The sequence below is a fragment of the Sprattus sprattus genome (assembly GCF_963457725.1).
Source record: "Sprattus sprattus genome assembly, chromosome: 18".
NCBI lineage: Eukaryota > Metazoa > Chordata > Actinopteri > Clupeiformes > Clupeidae > Sprattus > Sprattus sprattus.
In genome coordinates this window covers 9,149,236-9,167,512 of record NC_137916.1, presented here as the reverse complement: position 1 = coordinate 9,167,512, position 18,277 = coordinate 9,149,236, and the positions used below count along the sequence as shown (strand labels likewise).

Below are 18,277 nucleotides of genomic sequence, written 5' to 3'. Positions count from 1 at the left end.
ACACATACTTAAATCATACACATACACCATTACATCAGCCCCCAATGCAATCAGAACAAGACAACTGCATTGTATCCAAATAACTGACACATGCACATTTTTGACAGTTTACCAACAATCTCATTTATATAACAGGTATGGCAGTAGACTTTGAGATGAGAAGTGTGAGATCATGTCCTGTACAGATTCTGTTCCGCTCAACATCCACTGCATGTCTATTTAGTTCATGGTCCGTATCTTATAGATGTTTCTGTACACAATGTTTGGCGCTGTTTTCATAAGCTCTATGAGAAGGTCACCAAACGTGTTTGTGTGTGCGTGAATGTGTGTAGCAACTGGACAGCTTGACAGCTCTGTTCCAAAAGACCCTCTGCAAACCTCCTGCAGGCTCAAAGAAGCTCCATATGTCAGAGTGTCCTAATGGGAGAGTCTGTTAAGAAGCAGGGAGGGCTGGGCACCATCTTTGTCCTTTCCCCTCTCCCATTGCTCTTCCTCTCTGTCTTCCGCGCTCTCTCTCTCTCTCCCTCCCAGAGAACCCAGTCCTATCTGCATGGAGGAGGAGGAGGAGGAAGAAGAAGAGAAAGAGTGTCTGGGTGTATGAGCTGGTGCCACCTGCTGGTGTGGAGGAGCGGTGCACTCAGCAGGCGATCTCCTCCAGGGTCCCCAGTGTGGTCTGCAGAGGGACACTGACCGTGTGGCTGATGGTCTCTGAGTGGTTCAACACGGGGTCACATGTGCTCTGGATTCAGCATGCATGCAAGACATAACCATTCAGGGACGTAAGACATGAAGTATGCCAAAATACAAACAATCAGGCTGAACACGAAGGTGCACACAGGTTTTGGACGTACAATGCTGTATATGCTCAAACATTTACAAGGTATATGAGTGAAGTAGAGCCATATTTTCAGATACAAGGTACTTTGTTTTCATTTTCGCCCAAAAAAAAAACACATTCCATATCTATAAACACACACACACACACACACACACACACACACACACACTATCTCTCTCTCTCTCTTACCACATCCTCTCCATGACTCTCCTCCTCTTCTTCCCGGCTGAGCAGGTCCAGCAATCTCTCCTTCACCACCTACGGCAAACCACACGCCGAGCCACATAACACATTAGCCCCCTCCAAACCTTTTCACCACACGTGGCGCCACATGAGGCTCCTCCAAACCTTATTACCACTCATAAATCTCTCAGAACTGCTCAAGCAGGCCTCATAAACATGTGAGGAACACTTGGCAATGGCACCGAAGGTCTCACTAGGACACAGTTGGCCATGCAGCAATGGTAACGCGCCATCTCTGCTCCAAATGTGGTCCTGTGTTAGCGCTTCACATTTCAACTTCCCCAGGTTATTACCCTTAAGGGGTCGTGGAGAGAGATGGGTTGTCGGATGTATCCTATATTAAATCTTACTGTTAATGGCCATTAGCCGTTAAGTGAGAGGATGAAACTTTTAATGCAGCTTCAAATGAGGCTCTGAATGAGTTTATGTTCAGCGGTCGTGTTCAGGCTGGCTGAGACACGCTGGGGATGAAGATAGGATGTTCAGGGAGGTCACTTTATTACCGCCAGCTGGGCAGATGTTAGTATGTATTCCTGGACTCTTCAAGACACCAAGTGAAGAAATATACTCTTCACCAAAACAGTATGAACCCATTACATACAGTATGAATTGGTTATTATTTGAGTAGTTATTTAAAGGAATTCATTTGACCATGTGTGTGTGAGTGTGTGTGTGTGTGTGTGTGTGTGTGCGTGTGTGTGTGTGTGTGTGTGTGTGTGTCTGTGTGTGTGTGTTTGTGTTTGTGTGTGTGTGGGCATGTACGGAGGTTCATTAAAAAGACGGAGAGCTGCTGACCTCATAAGCATAATCGAACAGCTCGAGGATGGTCAGTATGCTTGCACCAATGAACAATCCCATCTGACCTCCAATGTCCCCTGTTATTGAGAGAAAGACAGCGAGTGAGAATGATAGGGAGAGATAGAGTGATCACAACAAGGATTAATAACAATATTCATAAACAACTGAGGGCACGTGTTTTAACCCACCCAGCAAACCTGCCACCTCGTAGGCCTTCTTCTGCTCGATGGTCTCATAGTTCAGAGCCTCAAAGAACACGTCCAGTACCAGGATATTATCCCTGAGGAGGAAGGATGCCAGACAAATCTGTAATCAATATCTCTAAGAATGCACAGAAACCTGTTCTGCATTACAAAAGTAAACACACACACACACACACACACACACGCACACGCACGCGCATGCGCACGCGCACACGCACACGCACATGCACACGCACACGCACACGCACACGCACACGCACACACACACAGACACACACAGACACACACACACACACACACACACACACACACACACACACACACACAATCTCATTGTTATGGACACTGATAAACATAATAAATTATATTATATATTTATATATTCACATATACTGTAGTTGGTTATGGTCAGACTAATAGCCCAGAAATTCTGACAACTTTTCCAATGAAGTGAATTCAATATTTTTGATTCCATTTGTACAAATCATTATAGTTGCAACCCATCCTAAAAGCATCAAAACAGACCCAGAGCTGTCATCGCACTTAACACTGCAAAAACCTGACGTGTATTTGTCTCCCTGTTGAGCAATATGTCTTGTGTTTTTACTTGTTTTTATCTAAGCTGAGTATATGAATAGTGTAAATCTGTATAGTTCAGTCTATATTTTTTATTATTTTAGTTTTTTAATACGTTTCAACTGCACTGAGTCTGAGAGCTGCTACCTCAATGTTGTTGTACTTGTGCAATGACAATAAAGATATTCTATTCTTTTCTATTATGTGTATTTGTGGTGTTGTATGTGTGTGTGTATTTGTGTGTGTGTTTGTGTGTGTGTGCCCATGCAAAAAACATATGCATACATATGCATACTTTATCAAGTGCGCATGTGTGGGTGTGTGCATATTTCTATGTGCATTCGCATTTGTGTTTCAAATCTCCATAACAAAACGCCATCAGAAAGACATCTGTTGATCAGCATGCCATCACGTTCCTCCGTCTTTATTTAGATGGATATCCCACAATCCTTCAAGTGAGACTAAAGAAAATGTGAGGCTGTCTGCTTCCTGTTTGTGTAATGGAGTACGTGGCGCCCGATCATCCCAACACTGCCGAACATATTCGCAGACGCACCGCTCTGCCTGCGCGATGGACTAATGATCAAACTTCCAACTTTAAGAGGGAAAATGAACGAGGCTAAGGGGATTTCACTCGATAAAATACAAACCCGCCGTACTGAATACTAATGCCACCATTACCCGCCTAGCAGCATCTAACGCGATAGAGAAACATTCATTAGCACAGCAGATTCGGTTCGTTTGTCAGCGTTCAGCTCAATGGATCTGCTTGGTATTAGAGGTGGGATCAGCAATGCTGAGAGAAATACTGGCTTACAGATGCATGTAAATACATGAAACAAACAAACAAAAAACTACTGCATTGGTGTCTTCCATCAAGACACTTACGTGATGTACTTCTCCGATCTGTTGAACTTCTTCTCCAGGTAGCGGGCAGAGGTCTTGCTAGGGATTTTGACCATGGAAAGCTCCTTGTTGTAACGGGTCATGTTGCAGGGAGCTCGACAGATGCAGTTGCTGCTCTCTGCTGCTGACAAGGCAGCTATAGGAGAAGGAAACAAAATGAAAATGATGAAATAGGGAAGGAAAGGAGGTAGAGAAGTAGGACGGAAATTCTTGTCAGTGTTTTTCTCGAATGTAAAGAAACAGAAAACACATCAGAAAAGAAACACACACATTAGCACGTGTGTTGTGTTCCAATGCCAACCACACATCAGCAGGCGTGTTCCAATGCCAACCACACATCGGCATGCGTGTTCCAATGCCAAACACACATCAGCACGCGTGTTCCAATGCCAAACACACATCAGCATGCGTGTTCCAATGCCAACCACACATCAGCATGCGTGTTCCAATGCTAAACACCTAAAAGGTTTCAACAGAGTTTCACATAAAAGAGGCTGTGCGTGCGTGCGGGGGGTGATATAATGATGTCTGGGGACTTCACAGCACAGAGCACTCACAAACACACACACACACACACAGATATGAACACATGGTGTGGTGGAAAATCTGTAAATTAAATCTTACTATCTGTGTGTATATTATTAACTACTCACAGCCAGAGATGGACATACTCCCACTCACAGTCAGAGATTAACACACACTCCTACTAACATCTACAGATGGACACACACAAACACACATTTACTCACTTATACAATTACACGCTCACTCACATACATGCGCATACACATAGAGACACACACACACAGGCAGAAACATAGACACACACACACACACACAGGCAGAAGTACAGAGGCAGACGCCCACGGACCCTGCCTGCGCACACACCCACACACACACATCCGAGGAGAACGATAACATGGCGGCCTATGTCGACTGCATGCGACTCGCACAGTTTTTGTTCAATATGTGAAAAATGATAATACTATATGAATCATTAGAATGTTCATAATAAGTACCAAGATATGGGTGTAACATAGAATGAGATACTACAGTGATAAATGATTGCAAAAGTCTTTAAAATTAACATGTTAGACGCGAGTCGCCATAGGCCTCAGTACTCCTCCTCTAGAGGTCTCTGGGGAGTACTGATTAGACCCACTCCAGTGTCATACAGAGTTCACTCTTGCAGGTGCACATGTTGTCTATTCAGCAAGAAAGTTCTACACTATATAAGCCATTGCAATTCTTTGTATCAGGAGCTATGTCTGCAGACATGCTCAAAGTTTGTGATGTTGGTATTGCACTGACTGAATAAACTTATTGATTCACACTCTGCCGGTCTGCTGGACTTTGTGAGTATTTTCACCACAAGTAACAAGAACTTAGAGTTTTAACCAGATCAGAAGACTGTATATTTTTCCTACTTTTAAACTATAAATTTGACACAACAATGGGTACACATGTACATACGGCACACACACACACACACACACACACACACACACACACACACACACACACACACACACAGTGCTGTCATGCCTCTTTGTTTTGGCCACAGACTCACTGTCATGCGTCCTGTCTATTTTTTAACTATCAAAACTATTGAGAGAAAAAAACACTTCACCAGTTGAAAACAAGCCTCCCAAAGTCATTAATTATAAGTTATTAGGGTAACTGTCCCCTCCTTTACGCACCATGTCTCCCTGAACTGAGCCAGGTTCTCCGTTTGTACTCCATCCCTATTCTTACTACCACCAGAGATGTAACCATAGATATTGTGTTTATCCTGGCCTTCACTTTTTGCTTCATGGGATTTAAGAATATATCACAGAGTATAAAACAGACACAAAGTAATTTGCCTACTTCACACGATTAATACATTCCTTCTTACTTGAGCGCACTTGAAGTGGGAGAACAGGAATCAAAGGTTGTTCTGTGTGACTGTGTGTCTACATTCAGATCTACCTAAGATCCACCTTTTAACATTGAGTCACATCTGAGGGGAAAATAAGCTGTTTGTAATTCCACTGGAGACACTGCTGCGTAATCCGTCTGTGCCTGTGCCTTCATCTCCCTTCAGGAGGCAAGGGGGGGATCATTGACATTCATCAGGCTGTCACAGCCCCCAGTCATGCGCCCATATTCAACACTTCCTCCTCCTGTGCTGGGTGTCTGAGGCTCAGAGGTGAGAGCCAGTAATGACACTGCATTAGTGACAACACTCATTGCCTCACACACACACACACACACACGTGTGTGTGTGTGAGTGTGTGTGTGTGAGAGAGAGTATGTACAAGTATGTTTGTATTTCATGTTGTATTATATCTTAAATATATATTTAGAATCTGTCAAGATTGATACAAGTTCTCTTTTTTCGTTTGGTTCGACCTTTGGTTGTACGAGGATTCAACATGGCAGAATGAATGAATGAGCTCTTTAGAGTTCTTCATAGCACCCCTATGCCTGTGCGTATCTGTGGGTGCCATTGTGATGAAAGCTGTGACTGAGGGAACAGCTTTGACTGAATCACCAACTGACAGATGAAAGCTCCGACTGCTCTTTCTGCTAGGTGAGACTCGAGCCCTGGATTCTGCTGTGACTGTGGCTGCTGCGCTTATGATTACAACTGTGAATATCTCTACACTGCATCCGCCATAGGGGAGGCATGTTTCCTTTTAATCCACCCCTCTCTGAGTTTGTCGTTCTGCTGTGCTCTATCATTATCGCCTCATTCTGTTCATCCTTATTCCAATAGATGGCTTCTCACCATACCCTTCACTCTCTCGCTCTACCTATCATTTCTTGATTTCTGCCCCCTCCCTCAAAAATGATCACTCCATCTCACTATCCTTGATGGTCCCTCTACCTGATGTTTACCCTGAAATATCTCCTCTATCTTCATCCCTCCTTTTCTCCATATTTTCTCCTCCTCCTCCCTTTGCCACTCAATTTTCATCTTTCCCTCATTCTCTGTTTGCCCATCGGTCTCCTCTTGTCTCTTTCTCAATCTCTGTCTCTCTCCATTCTTGCTTTCTCTCTCCCTCCCTCTCTCTCTGTGGGGTTTTAGTAATATCCCAGCAGAAAGCACAGTCACACAAATGCTGCAGAAGGAAATCCAATATGGCCTCGGCGTGCTCTTCCATTTTCATTTGAATGCAGCATTATTGCAATCTAGTAGCCCAGGCTGCCCATTAATATCCCAACCTGCTAGCCCCACGCACGCCACCTCACCACTCTCCCGTGCTCCCTCTATCCCCAAACCTTCGGTATCATCTATCTATCTCTCCCCCCTGCCACCCTTGTCCATTCGTCTCCATAACCGTTCTGCTGATCTCGTCAGAGTCGTGTAAACACCCACAGCCTGACACATTCAGCCAAGCTACACATCTCCTACCCCCCGCCCCAGAAAAACAACATCAACAACAACAACAACTAGCTCCCTCCCATCCCATCCCATCCCACACCTCAACAGCGTCAGCAAGCCTTTAATTAGAATATTTACATTCGCCTTTCATGGTATGAAGTGATTCATTCATCCGGATGCCTGCCGTCGCCACCGCCTCCTTCTGCTGTTGCCCAGGCCCTGCTTCACTCTGAGCAGATTCACCACCTGGTGATGAACGCCTGTTTTTATCTCTCCTCTTATATCGTAAGTGACAGTTTAACTGTCACAAGAAAAAGAAAGAAAATGTAATCTGTCTTCTTGCAATTTGTCTGACTAGAATAGACTGGTATTTAATCATTTATTTACACTTTTTTATTTTTGTATCTTTTATTATTCTGTATTTAGTGTTTTTGCATTGTTGTTTTCTCTATCGCTACACATTACAACTGCCTTGCCATGATGACTTGTCTGTCTACCTATCTTCTGGAGCAGATGCCGACAGGTGGGCAAGGCAGGCTAGGGTACTCTAAGTTCTGCCAGAGCAGTCCACAGCAGCTGTCCCCCATTTCCAAAGCAGCAGGAGCCACCCACATTTCCATAACATCACAAAATGATTCTGCCCAGCTCTGCACCCCGTGTCCCTGTTAACAACACATTTCTGCAGGTTTCCTTCAAGGTGGAAAATAATGGTGATTTGGAAACTTCACAGGTGGAACTTTTCAAAGGCGCACCCACCACCACCAAGTATTCAGCATGAATAATTTGCATGAAATTATCTTAATGATGCTGTTGTACTTGTGTGTGTGTGTGTGTGCCTGCCGGTGAGCCCACGTGCACATCATTCCGTGTTTATCTGTATGTGTACGTGGGTGTGTGTGTGTGTGCTCATCTGTACCTGTTTGCAATGCATCCACACATTGAACAGTGAATCACTTGTGCAAGTGGGGAAAATGTCCCCTTTGGTATGTGGTAATGTATTCCTTAAAATGTTGGCATCAACAAAACACCCTGCACATGTTTTGCAGTTTACAAGGGCTAGTGGTTCGTCTAATTTGTACCTAAACAAACAAGCAACCTCAGATAAAAACATGAGCACAGACGGGAGCCATGCAGGCTCTCAAAGACCCTGCCACAGGTCTGCTGCAGGCCCCTCTCATCATGGCGCTCATCATTATGGCTCCCAGCTTGATTGCTGAGGCCGCATTGCTAATCGCTAATTACAAGGGCCTCCAGCCAGTGCCTCTCTGCAGGGGTGCTCCCCTGGAGCAGATGTCAATCAGCCTGAGACCAGGGTAAATATTAACACCAACCTCCAGACCCCTGTGGGCACCACGCAGTCAAACTCAGGCTTAGTGCTTTACATTTTAAATATTTAAATATATTTAAATAAGTGGTTTGTTCACATTTAGAGCGGTGCAGCTATCTGACTTGCATGAGGAGCTGATTATGCAATGCTAGCTAGACCTTCAGATGTTTGTAAATGCATGACGCCAGTCAGAGGCAGAGGGGAGTTTGGATTTTGCAGTTGAGCGAGCAAATGTGGTCGGAGAGGAAGGGCTGGAATCCTGTGGTGCCGTACGTGGGTGTTCTGCAGTACACACTCGATATTGTCCTTGCCATTTGCAATGCAAATAGGTAATCAAGCAAGAGGAACCCTCCGGCGTGTGCTCAGGGCAAGCTGCAGGGTGCAAGGACTAAGGATATGCAAGGGGACCAACATTTCAGTGTTAGACTGATCAGATTAACAGTGATGCAGGCGTAGACGGACATAATAGGGGAGAGCAGAGTCAAAAGTTACACTTTGTGGACAGGTGGATTTAAAGGGTGGGCAACTTAATTCAACATCAACTGAAAATGTCCAAATCTTACCCGTCTGCCATAGTGTCGGCTGCAATTGCAACTACACAAAACAATCGTGTTGTCAAAACCCTGCCTCTATAAGAGCACATCCCACTGGTCCAAGGGAGATTCTGATGGAGCTTCAGAGAGAGATTCAGAGAGAGAGAGAGAGATGGAGAGAGAGAGAGAGAAAGGAAGGAAGGGGAAGCCTTGCTCCCTACACTCTGCTCGCGCCATGCTCATCATTACGTACTTGTTAAGATACAACATTACACCTACATGCATACACGACAACTGTACTGATTTACTGACTGCCACACATCACCATAGTTTTGCCTGATAGAATAGTAGTAGTTGCTAATAAACTTATAGGGCCCTATCTTGCACCCAGCGCAATTGACATTGTCACCGACGCATGTTTCATTCCTATCTTGCACCCGGCGCACAGCGCGATTTTCCCTCCAGAGGCGCGCTTCGAAATTAACTTGCGTCGACATGGGCGGGGGCGGAACAGAGAAGGCGTTTCTCTGGCGCAAGTGGTATTTTGCAGTTTCAAAACAACGCTGTGCGCCGTGCGCCGTGCGCCATTGACCACAAAAAAGCTGGTCTAATGTCAGAAGTCTGTAACGCGTATTCAGAACGCTATTTTAAGGGCGCATGTGCTTGCCCGCACAGTATAGGACCTATAGGCTACACTTTACTTCTGTCGTCTTCACGAGAGATTTACACCATTTTTTTGGCAAGCCATATATAATTACAAGGAAAATAAAGTATTTACCACATGAGGAAATCATTGTGAGGATAGATGAGGATAGATTAGAGGACTTTAGAAGACGTGAGGTTGAACTGCATGTGCCGATGGGTGCAATATTATTACCATGCATACATAACCTAGTGATTCAGTGAGGGTGAACCCAAAACATCGGAAAGTATGTTTTTGTGACTTTTATTTCAAATATGTTGCCACCAAAAAACGAATGCTAGTAACTGAAAAAATACAAACGAGAAATGAAAAGTAGAACCATTTCTCCAAACAAGCATGGGAAAATATTGCCGTGATTATTTCTGGTAACACACGTTCTGGTGGCCTCACGGTCTTCCTCCCGGTAATTCCGCAATTACGATAACAAGCCGCTTTGCAATATGCGCTCCTCGCTCTTAAAGGGAATGTGAGATGACGCTCTGATTGGTTTATTGCATATTACGCCCAAACCACACCTATGGCTGAGTAACCTCCTTTGGACCAACCCTTTTGACACTTGCGCTGGACGCAAGTGTGTTTTTTCCGCCGTTAAAATAGCAACTGCGCCATAGAGCCGCCCACACAGCTACTTGCGTTTGGCGCCGTCCTACTTGCGTTTCTGATCGGCAAGATAGGGCCCATAGTGTTTTTGGCGTTAACTCTGTGTGGACTTCTATTATTTGTCCTGTCTGTGAGCCGGACACACTATATTATTTGATTTTGATGCAATCAAAAACTAGAGTAGCAACCCTACACGTGAAACTGAAAAAAAAGAATGGGCTACTACAGTTTAGCCAGGGAGGAAACTTATCGTTATAACTTTTAAACACACATTTTGAGACGGAAAGGACCACACAAATGCATTTTTCATCCTATTTCTTACATACCATATTACACTTTTCTTTCATAGCCTATAGGCCTATACTGCAATTTAAAGCCTGCAACAGCACAATATTTCATTATCAGAGCAATAGCACTATGAAAAGAGATAAATCCTAGCAGAACATGGTTTGGGTAAACAGAACTTAAGAAGTGAACCCTAAATGGAGTGAATTAGCTTAACATTAGTAAACCTTAACATTGGTCAAGGTTGCTTGCATTTACTGTCATATGAAAGAAGTCTATGCTCTTCTCGTAGAAATAGAACAAATTGGCTGATCGCCATGATGTGGCAATCAAAAACGGATCTGCTATTCACTGGATGTGATTTGGGGGGCAAGTCTCAGACTGAGCTTTTACGGAAAATGGAACATGATTGGATGAAATCTATGTCCTCCCCACGCTGTCTAATTCCCATAAGCAATCGGATGTTGTGACACACAGGTTAATTAAACAGACAATAAAATGTTGGCCTACTTCCGTTATTGATTTACTTTTCTGGTTAAAACACAAATGTCCTGTTTATGGATCATTTTTGTTTTGTATGAGACATTTTCAGTTTGCAATTAACCAAATGTATTTGTATTTTTTTCTTACAAATTTTACCAGACAAAAACTAGCAAACATTTTATCAGAGCCCCCTTCTGCCCCTCCCCCACTCCATCACACCCCCAACCCCAAATGTGCAAACATACACACACACACACATAAACACACACAGACAAACACAATCACACCTGCCCACACACATGCCTGCAGACACACGCACAGCTTAAAATTCCAATACACAAACTGGAATAGTTCTTCCTCAGGCAGAGGACGAGTTAAATGCTGGCACAGCAGTACGGGGGAAGGATCAACTCAAGTGTGTGAAGCAAATTATGAGAAAAGTGAGGAAGAGTGTGGCAAGAGAGGGGAGGGGAGGGGAGATATATTAAGGGTCCAGTAATGAGTTCATTTGAATTGGGCCTACAGTCATGGAAGCCACAATAATGAACACATCTCCAGCAGAGACCAAATGGCTTCTACAAGGACCCATGGCATACGGAGGGTGTTTGTGTGTGTCTGAGAAAAGGGGTGTGTAGCTTCGAGCAACTGTGTAGAATATTAAAGAAAGAAAGAGAGAGAGAGGAGATGTGTATGCATGTGTTTAAATGTATGAATGTGTACTTGTTTACAAGTATTTAAGTACATAGAGCTGGAGTTTGCTGTAATAAGTCTGGATTATGAAAAGAAAGGGCTAGTATGTATGTAGCACACTGCATGCATGTGTGTGTGTGTGTGTGTGCATGCGTGCATCTCTGTGTGTGTGTCTGTGTGTGTGTGTGTGTGTGTGTGTGTGTGTGTGGGTGCAGGTGTGTGTCTGCGTGTGTGTGTGTGTGACTGCGTGTGTGTGTTTGTGTGTGTGTATGTGTCTGCACGTGTGTGTGTGTGTGTGTGTCTGCATGTGTGTGTGTGTGTGTGTGTGTGTGTGTGTGTACATGTGCATATGTAAGTGTGTGTCTCACCGAGAGCAGGCTCAGCGCAGTCCTTGTACTGTTCAGGGGTGCAGTATGGTGAATCCCCTGCAGAGAACGGAAGGAGAGAGGGATTGAGACAGAAGAAGGAAGAGGAAGAGGAGGAGGAGCACTTATTCTGTCTTCACTTTTTCAAGACAGCTTTCAAGACTCTCTCTCTTTTATTTTTTTCCTCTGCGGACCGCGCTCCTGAATTAGTGATAGGCTTGGAGCAAACTAACAGCAAACTGCTCCAAGCTTTGGCAACAGCAAAGGAGCTAGAAACTTCAGGCTGTCAGGCGCGATGAGCAGCGCAAAACAAACAGTCTGAAATATGCGTAAGGGCCTGTGTTGCTCGTGGTTGTTGCATGTGTCTTCGCTCAGCTAATCAGAAAACATGAGAGAACACACAGAGAACACAAACAGTTGGGGGGAAAAAACAGACTGACGCCCTCTAATTTATTGCCTGCTGTTTTGTTTTGTGGTTTTGCTGACCTGTAAAAAAAGACAAAACTAATTTATTTTTCCAAACTTTCTGTTCCCCTGTCATTTGTGTGCCATGTTTCTATCCAACACACACACAAACACACAGAGGTAGAGAGAGAGAGAGAGGAAGAGAGAAGAAAGAAAAAAAGAAGAGACCATGAACATTGTTGTTTGTATTTGTGCATGTTCTTCAGTGTTTCGGGACAGCATGGATTTATTCAACAAGACAACTACCCCTATGTTTTCTGTCTGTCCAGCACTTGAAAACAAAAAATGAGGTGGAATAGTTTCCTCTGTATACAACAAATAACTACTTGTTGTGTGGTCTCTAGAAAACATTTGCATTGAGAGGTCATTTAGATTGACTAGCAGGAAGTCTAAAATAAAATAAAATGCTGGTTATGCTAAGTGAACTGTTCATTAGCCCACTGCTTGCTTGCGCATACACAAAAGAAGCCCACGTAGACGTTCACGCGTACACATTAGCTGATAATTGGGAGAGAGGTAGCAGTACACAGTGTGACACTCCATTTAAGGCTAACAGGGATTAGCAGAGCCTTAATAAAACACCATGGGAAGAGAACGAAAAGTGTAGAGGGACGGATGGAAAGAGACTGTTGGAATATATTATGTTCAGCACTGATGGTGTGATGTTCATCAGTGATTGCCAGGACAGACACGTTGACAGACACGTTGACGAGAAGTGTAAAAATATGGAAATCAGTATAGTGCATTTCTGAAAATGTCTACTGGGTAATTTCCCCTGAAAATGCATGTACGAAATCAATGAACAAGTGAACAATTCCTTCGGGAGCAGAGAAATAAACCGTTGAGAGAGAGAGAGAGAGAGAGAGAGATGGAGATGGAAAGAAAGATAAGAATGAATGGTGCAGAGACTGTTAGAAAGGAAGAGTGAAGCCTACTTACCAGGCATATGCACCATCCTGCAGTTGCAGTTCTCCACAATGTAGCGCGTCTCGCATTCAATGCGGCAGGCCGTTACGCTGTACACCTGGAAGAAGCCTGAGTCATGGGGCTGCGACACACACTCACCCCACGGGGGAGGCAGGTACGTCAGCTGTCAACACAAATGGAGAGAGAGTTTAGGCTGAGACACAATTACACACAAACACACAAACACACACACACACACTCACATAAAGACAAAAAAATACACACACAAACACACACACAACGTACACAGAGACACACTCAGATACACAGACAATACACACACACACACACCGTACACACACACACAACGGTTTAAAAATACAAGACAATCAAACAATCTTTGTAGGCATGTGCGTGTGTTGTGCACTGGATCATCCTGTAGGTCAGATGGGAGAGTGGAGGTGTAGCTGCTCTGTCTGTGTGCAGCCTATTTACTGCTATTCATAAGTGCTACGAGGCGAAACTGCCAACACACAGGGAGAGATAGAGAGATTAGGCTGATACACAATATCACAGCAGACACACACACACACACACACACACATACACACACACACACACATAACTGAGACATGGCGAGACCACCAGCAGGCACAATAAACAGTTCCCAATGCTTAAGCATTCAACGGCCTCCCCTACAGCGAGGCAGCGATGCAGCATCATTTACAGCGATGAGAGAGGGAGGGATGGACAGGCAAGGAGAGAGAGAGGGAGGGATGAACATACAAGGAGAGAGAGAGATAGAGAGAGGGAGGGATGGACAGGCAAGGAGAGAGAAAGAGAGAAGAAGGGAGGGATGGACAGGCAAGGAGAGGGGGCGAGAGTAAAGGAGGAAGAGAAAGACAGAGATAGAGAAAGAGACAGACAGACAGAAAAAGAGAGAGATAGAGAGAAAGAGAGAGAGAGAGAGAGAGAGAGAGAGAGAGAGAGGTGAGTGGATGGATGGTAGAACCAAGTAGACCATGACAGAAACCCATCTGTCCTGGCACTGTAGGAAACAGTTACTAAAGAACGGCAACCATAATGCAAAATTAAATACAGCATGCTCTGGGCGAGTCTTATGTGCACTGAGGATCATGCTGAAGAATGGGAGGGGGAAAACGCTTTTCTTATCAGAGCTGATGTCTGCTAGGTGACTTAATGTGCAGCTTGGAATTGAAAGATAGGATCTCTTCCAATAAATTCTGAATGAATGCTGGCTAAGCTTTTAACAGGGTGATCACCTTCAAAACGCAATAAAATAAAAAAAAGAAGTAACAACAACCAAATGCTCCCGATTTCCCTGCTGCACTGCAAGTCCTCGGAGCAGGTGGGTCAAATGAACCCATAAAGCAAATCACCTCCCCGCACCGACACAAGTAAATGAAAGCCCAAATCAGTCTCGTTAAAATGCCACTACTCTGCCCAAGGCTGTGAAAAGTCTACCTAAGCCCTTGGCAGAGTGTGTGAGAGATCAAACCACATGCTGCCTTTCTCTGAAATAATTACATTTATACAACACTCATGTTCCCTCCCCCTCCCCCAACACTGCTCCACTACATAAAAAAGAGAAAAAACACTATTAGAAAAAAACACTATTTCAGCATTCACACCAGAGCTGGTTAAGATAAATCTCTTCTTCTACTCCTGCCATACGACACTGGGCAAGTACATACACCCTCCACCCCCTCAGGCTCTCCTCTGGTGTCTTGGCTGGCGTCTCCTTTAACACTGTAATTAAGTGGATATGACTGCTAACGAGAAGACCCCCCTGATTAAGCTCCGCAATTAATTATTGAGAGCTCTCCTGAGGTCCACATATACCGCCACCAACACGACGGCGAATGTCGGACATATCTGGTGTAATTTCCGTCCCAGTTCTGTAACTTTTGAGTCTTGAGTCTTTGAGACTCCAGCTAACTAATAATCAAATAACACAGAAAAAAGCAAAGGAGCTCTTATAAGCAACCCTACAAGCAGGGGCGGTGCGGACGAACTGGCAAACCGGGCAGTTGCCCAGGGCCTCGGCCACTACGGGGGCCTCGTCGTATTTCCGATTTTTTTTCTCTAATTAAAATAAATCACTTGTCATTGCAAAAGAATGACAATTCATAATAAGCATGAAAAAACGATTATTTTATTTTCAGTATCAGCCTAAAATGTATCTTAATTCCATCATAGAACAAATTATTCGTTATTATTGTAGTAGCACCAACTAGCTCTGCCTGCTACGGTGAGCCATCATGTACCACAGCTGCCCATATCTGGGACACTGACACCCGCACTGACGACGCGCATGATACTACCATGGTTATGAACACAGCTCAAGCACAGCTGGCTGATAACGACAGCAGTGATGTCAACAATGTGAGTAACATCAATGGTGGTGATACAGTGATTAGTGAAGACCCATTATTATGGCGGGACAAATTAACAGATAGAGAGAGATTGAAATGGTTAAAACAGGACCTGTACAAATTAGGAAGTTTCAGTTGAAAACATTCAGAAACAGAACTATTAAGCATTAATCAAATGTAACAAGTAACATTGTTTTGATATAGTAATACAACAGTTACACTACTAAACCACTGCACTCAAAACCTCATAATTCAAATAATTTACAACTGTTTAATTGTCAAAGTCAACATTGTTCTTTGCCCAGGGCCTCCAATTTGCTAAAACCGCCCCTGCCTACAAGTGCCTTCACCCCCCCCAAGCCCCACCCCACCTCCCCACCCCAGCTCCACACCCACCCCCTGCAAACTCTGCAGGACGCAGGAGACATGTCTGCAGACCATAAACTTTTAATTTGATATCTCGTCGAAACCCAACCTCCAACCCTTTGGAGAGCTGCGCGGTGTGCAAAGTTACAAAGTTACAAAGTCCAGCTGAAAAAACAGATATATATGTATGTCCTTTGTGTTTTTGTTCTGATGGAAGGCAATTCAGAGGTTTGTGTGTCTGTAAGTTGGACATAGAAATCACAAAAATGAGTGGCTTATACAAGATAAATAGTTGATGCAGCACTTCCAACTAGACACTGTACATGTACAGTCATGAGCCTTGCAACTGGAACGAAAATCTATTCCCCTCACGTGCTGGTGTGCAAGCCCATGCTTGCTTTGTGTGCATTTTGTTTCCATAATCCTGTTTAAATGCAAGCCGTGATCTCAGGGTCAAGTGACTGAGGCGACCACTGCCACAGCCCACTTCCTGTGCAGCACAAGGCCTTTTCACTCCATCCTGGGGATGTTGGTGCCTGCTTGATTGCTTTCTTGCTTGCTTGGTCGGGCTGGCATCAACCTGACCCTTAAAACAGGGGTGAGGAAAGACTTCCCGTCGAAGCAGAGCGTGGAAACGAGCAGAGGAACACAGTGGGGGGAAGAGTTGGCAGCCATTCTCTCCGGTCCACTGCACCCCCAGCTCTGCTGTGCAGCATGGGCACAGAATGCTAAAGCAGCGGTGGGCCGCCACAGCCACACAGCCAGAGAGACACAAGCTCGCTTTCTCTCTCACGCACAACACATCCGGCGGCGCACTGATGTGTCGTTTGCGATATGACTTGTCTTCATGAAGGACCCATCTTCCATCTCGTTCCTTTTGTACGCTTGGTTTTTTTTTAAACGTGTTTGCCCGTTCGAGTGTGGAGCAGCACAGGGGAGGGCTGGAGCTCAAAGGAGTGAAGATATCTTATTGGTATTGCCTACTGAACACCTTTGTGTGACTGACACACTGAAAAAGACCAATGATTACACAGACATGAAACACACTATGTTGAAACTTGGACATTAGCTTCGGCAAATAGCTAGGTTTAGATGATCAATTATGTTTACATTTTATTATTGGAAATACAGTTTATTTGAATGGTATAAAGTTAATTAAATAAATAAAGTTGTCATTGTATCCAGGTTTGTGTTTTATGTGTGCTTATTTCTGCCTTTAGCACCAACTATAAGCACCTGCCTTTTAGTTAAGGCCTAGAATAAGTGGCCAGGCTACTCATCTAAAAACTATAGGCCTCTTCCTCGCTCCACACTCCTCCAGCCCGGGACCCAAAGAAACGTTCACAGTGAAGGATGTATAGTTTCTCGTATAGCTCGAACAGAGGGGATGAGGAGTGAGGAGAGAGGACAGAGGAGTGGTGAGTGAGGAAACACAATAGCACCCTATGCAGAGGTCTTTTTAGAGATGGGTCTTCTGTTTATGGCTATAAAACATGGTATATCCTTTTTGTGCCAAAAAGCAAAGATCTCCGAATGTGTGAGAGCCCAAGGTCAAAAATCCCACTCCCCTTTTTCCAATGCTTTCTTCACATCTGTCAATCTACAATTTTATGAATGAAAAAAAAACAAGGACAGATCTTCATATGTATGAATTATCATCAAATATGTCAACTTTATTGAAACTGAAATATCATTAAATATGTCAACTTTAACGAAACTGAATTATCATTAAATATGTCAGCTTTAAAGAAACTGAGTTAAGATGTATTGAATATGAAGATGAATTAATATGTCAGCTTTTACGTAACTGAATTATCGTTAAATATGTCAACTTTAACGTAACTGAATTATCTTAATATATAAGTCAACTCTAACGGAACTGAATTATCATTAAATATGTCAACTTTAGCGAAACTGAATTATCATTAAATATGTCAACTTTAACGGAACTGAATAATCATTAAATATTTCAACTTTAATGGAACTGAATAATCATTAAATATTTCAACTTTAACGGAACTGAAATTAATGACTGTGTCAATTACAGGAGCGTACATTGATGCACGTCAGGAACGAGAAAAGCAAATGACCACTCTTCCGCCACAGGATTCGTTAATGAAGATTTCAAGTGGATTTTAACAGCTGTAGTACGGCAGGGATTCTAACTAGGGCAATATTGTCTGCAGTTTCCACAGACTTGACAAAAATTCACTGTTTAAAATCA

General features: G+C 43.8%; 1 protein-coding gene across 1 annotated transcript in view; it reads right to left on the bottom strand.

The window, feature by feature from the left end:
• Positions 1–637: 637 nt before the first annotated feature.
• Positions 638–18,277, bottom strand: part of asic2 (acid-sensing (proton-gated) ion channel 2) — a gene marked incomplete at both ends in the record, with an annotated part of 154,450 nt that continues 136,810 nt past the window's right edge. Inside the window, 7 exons of the mRNA XM_080855820.1 lie at positions 638–739; positions 1,028–1,096; positions 1,877–1,956; positions 2,068–2,159; positions 3,547–3,700; positions 11,924–11,980; positions 13,325–13,475. Coding sequence (XP_080711946.1) covers positions 638–739; positions 1,028–1,096; positions 1,877–1,956; positions 2,068–2,159; positions 3,547–3,700; positions 11,924–11,980; positions 13,325–13,475 — 705 coding nt within the window. The remainder of the gene's footprint in view (positions 740–1,027; positions 1,097–1,876; positions 1,957–2,067; positions 2,160–3,546; positions 3,701–11,923; positions 11,981–13,324; positions 13,476–18,277) is intronic.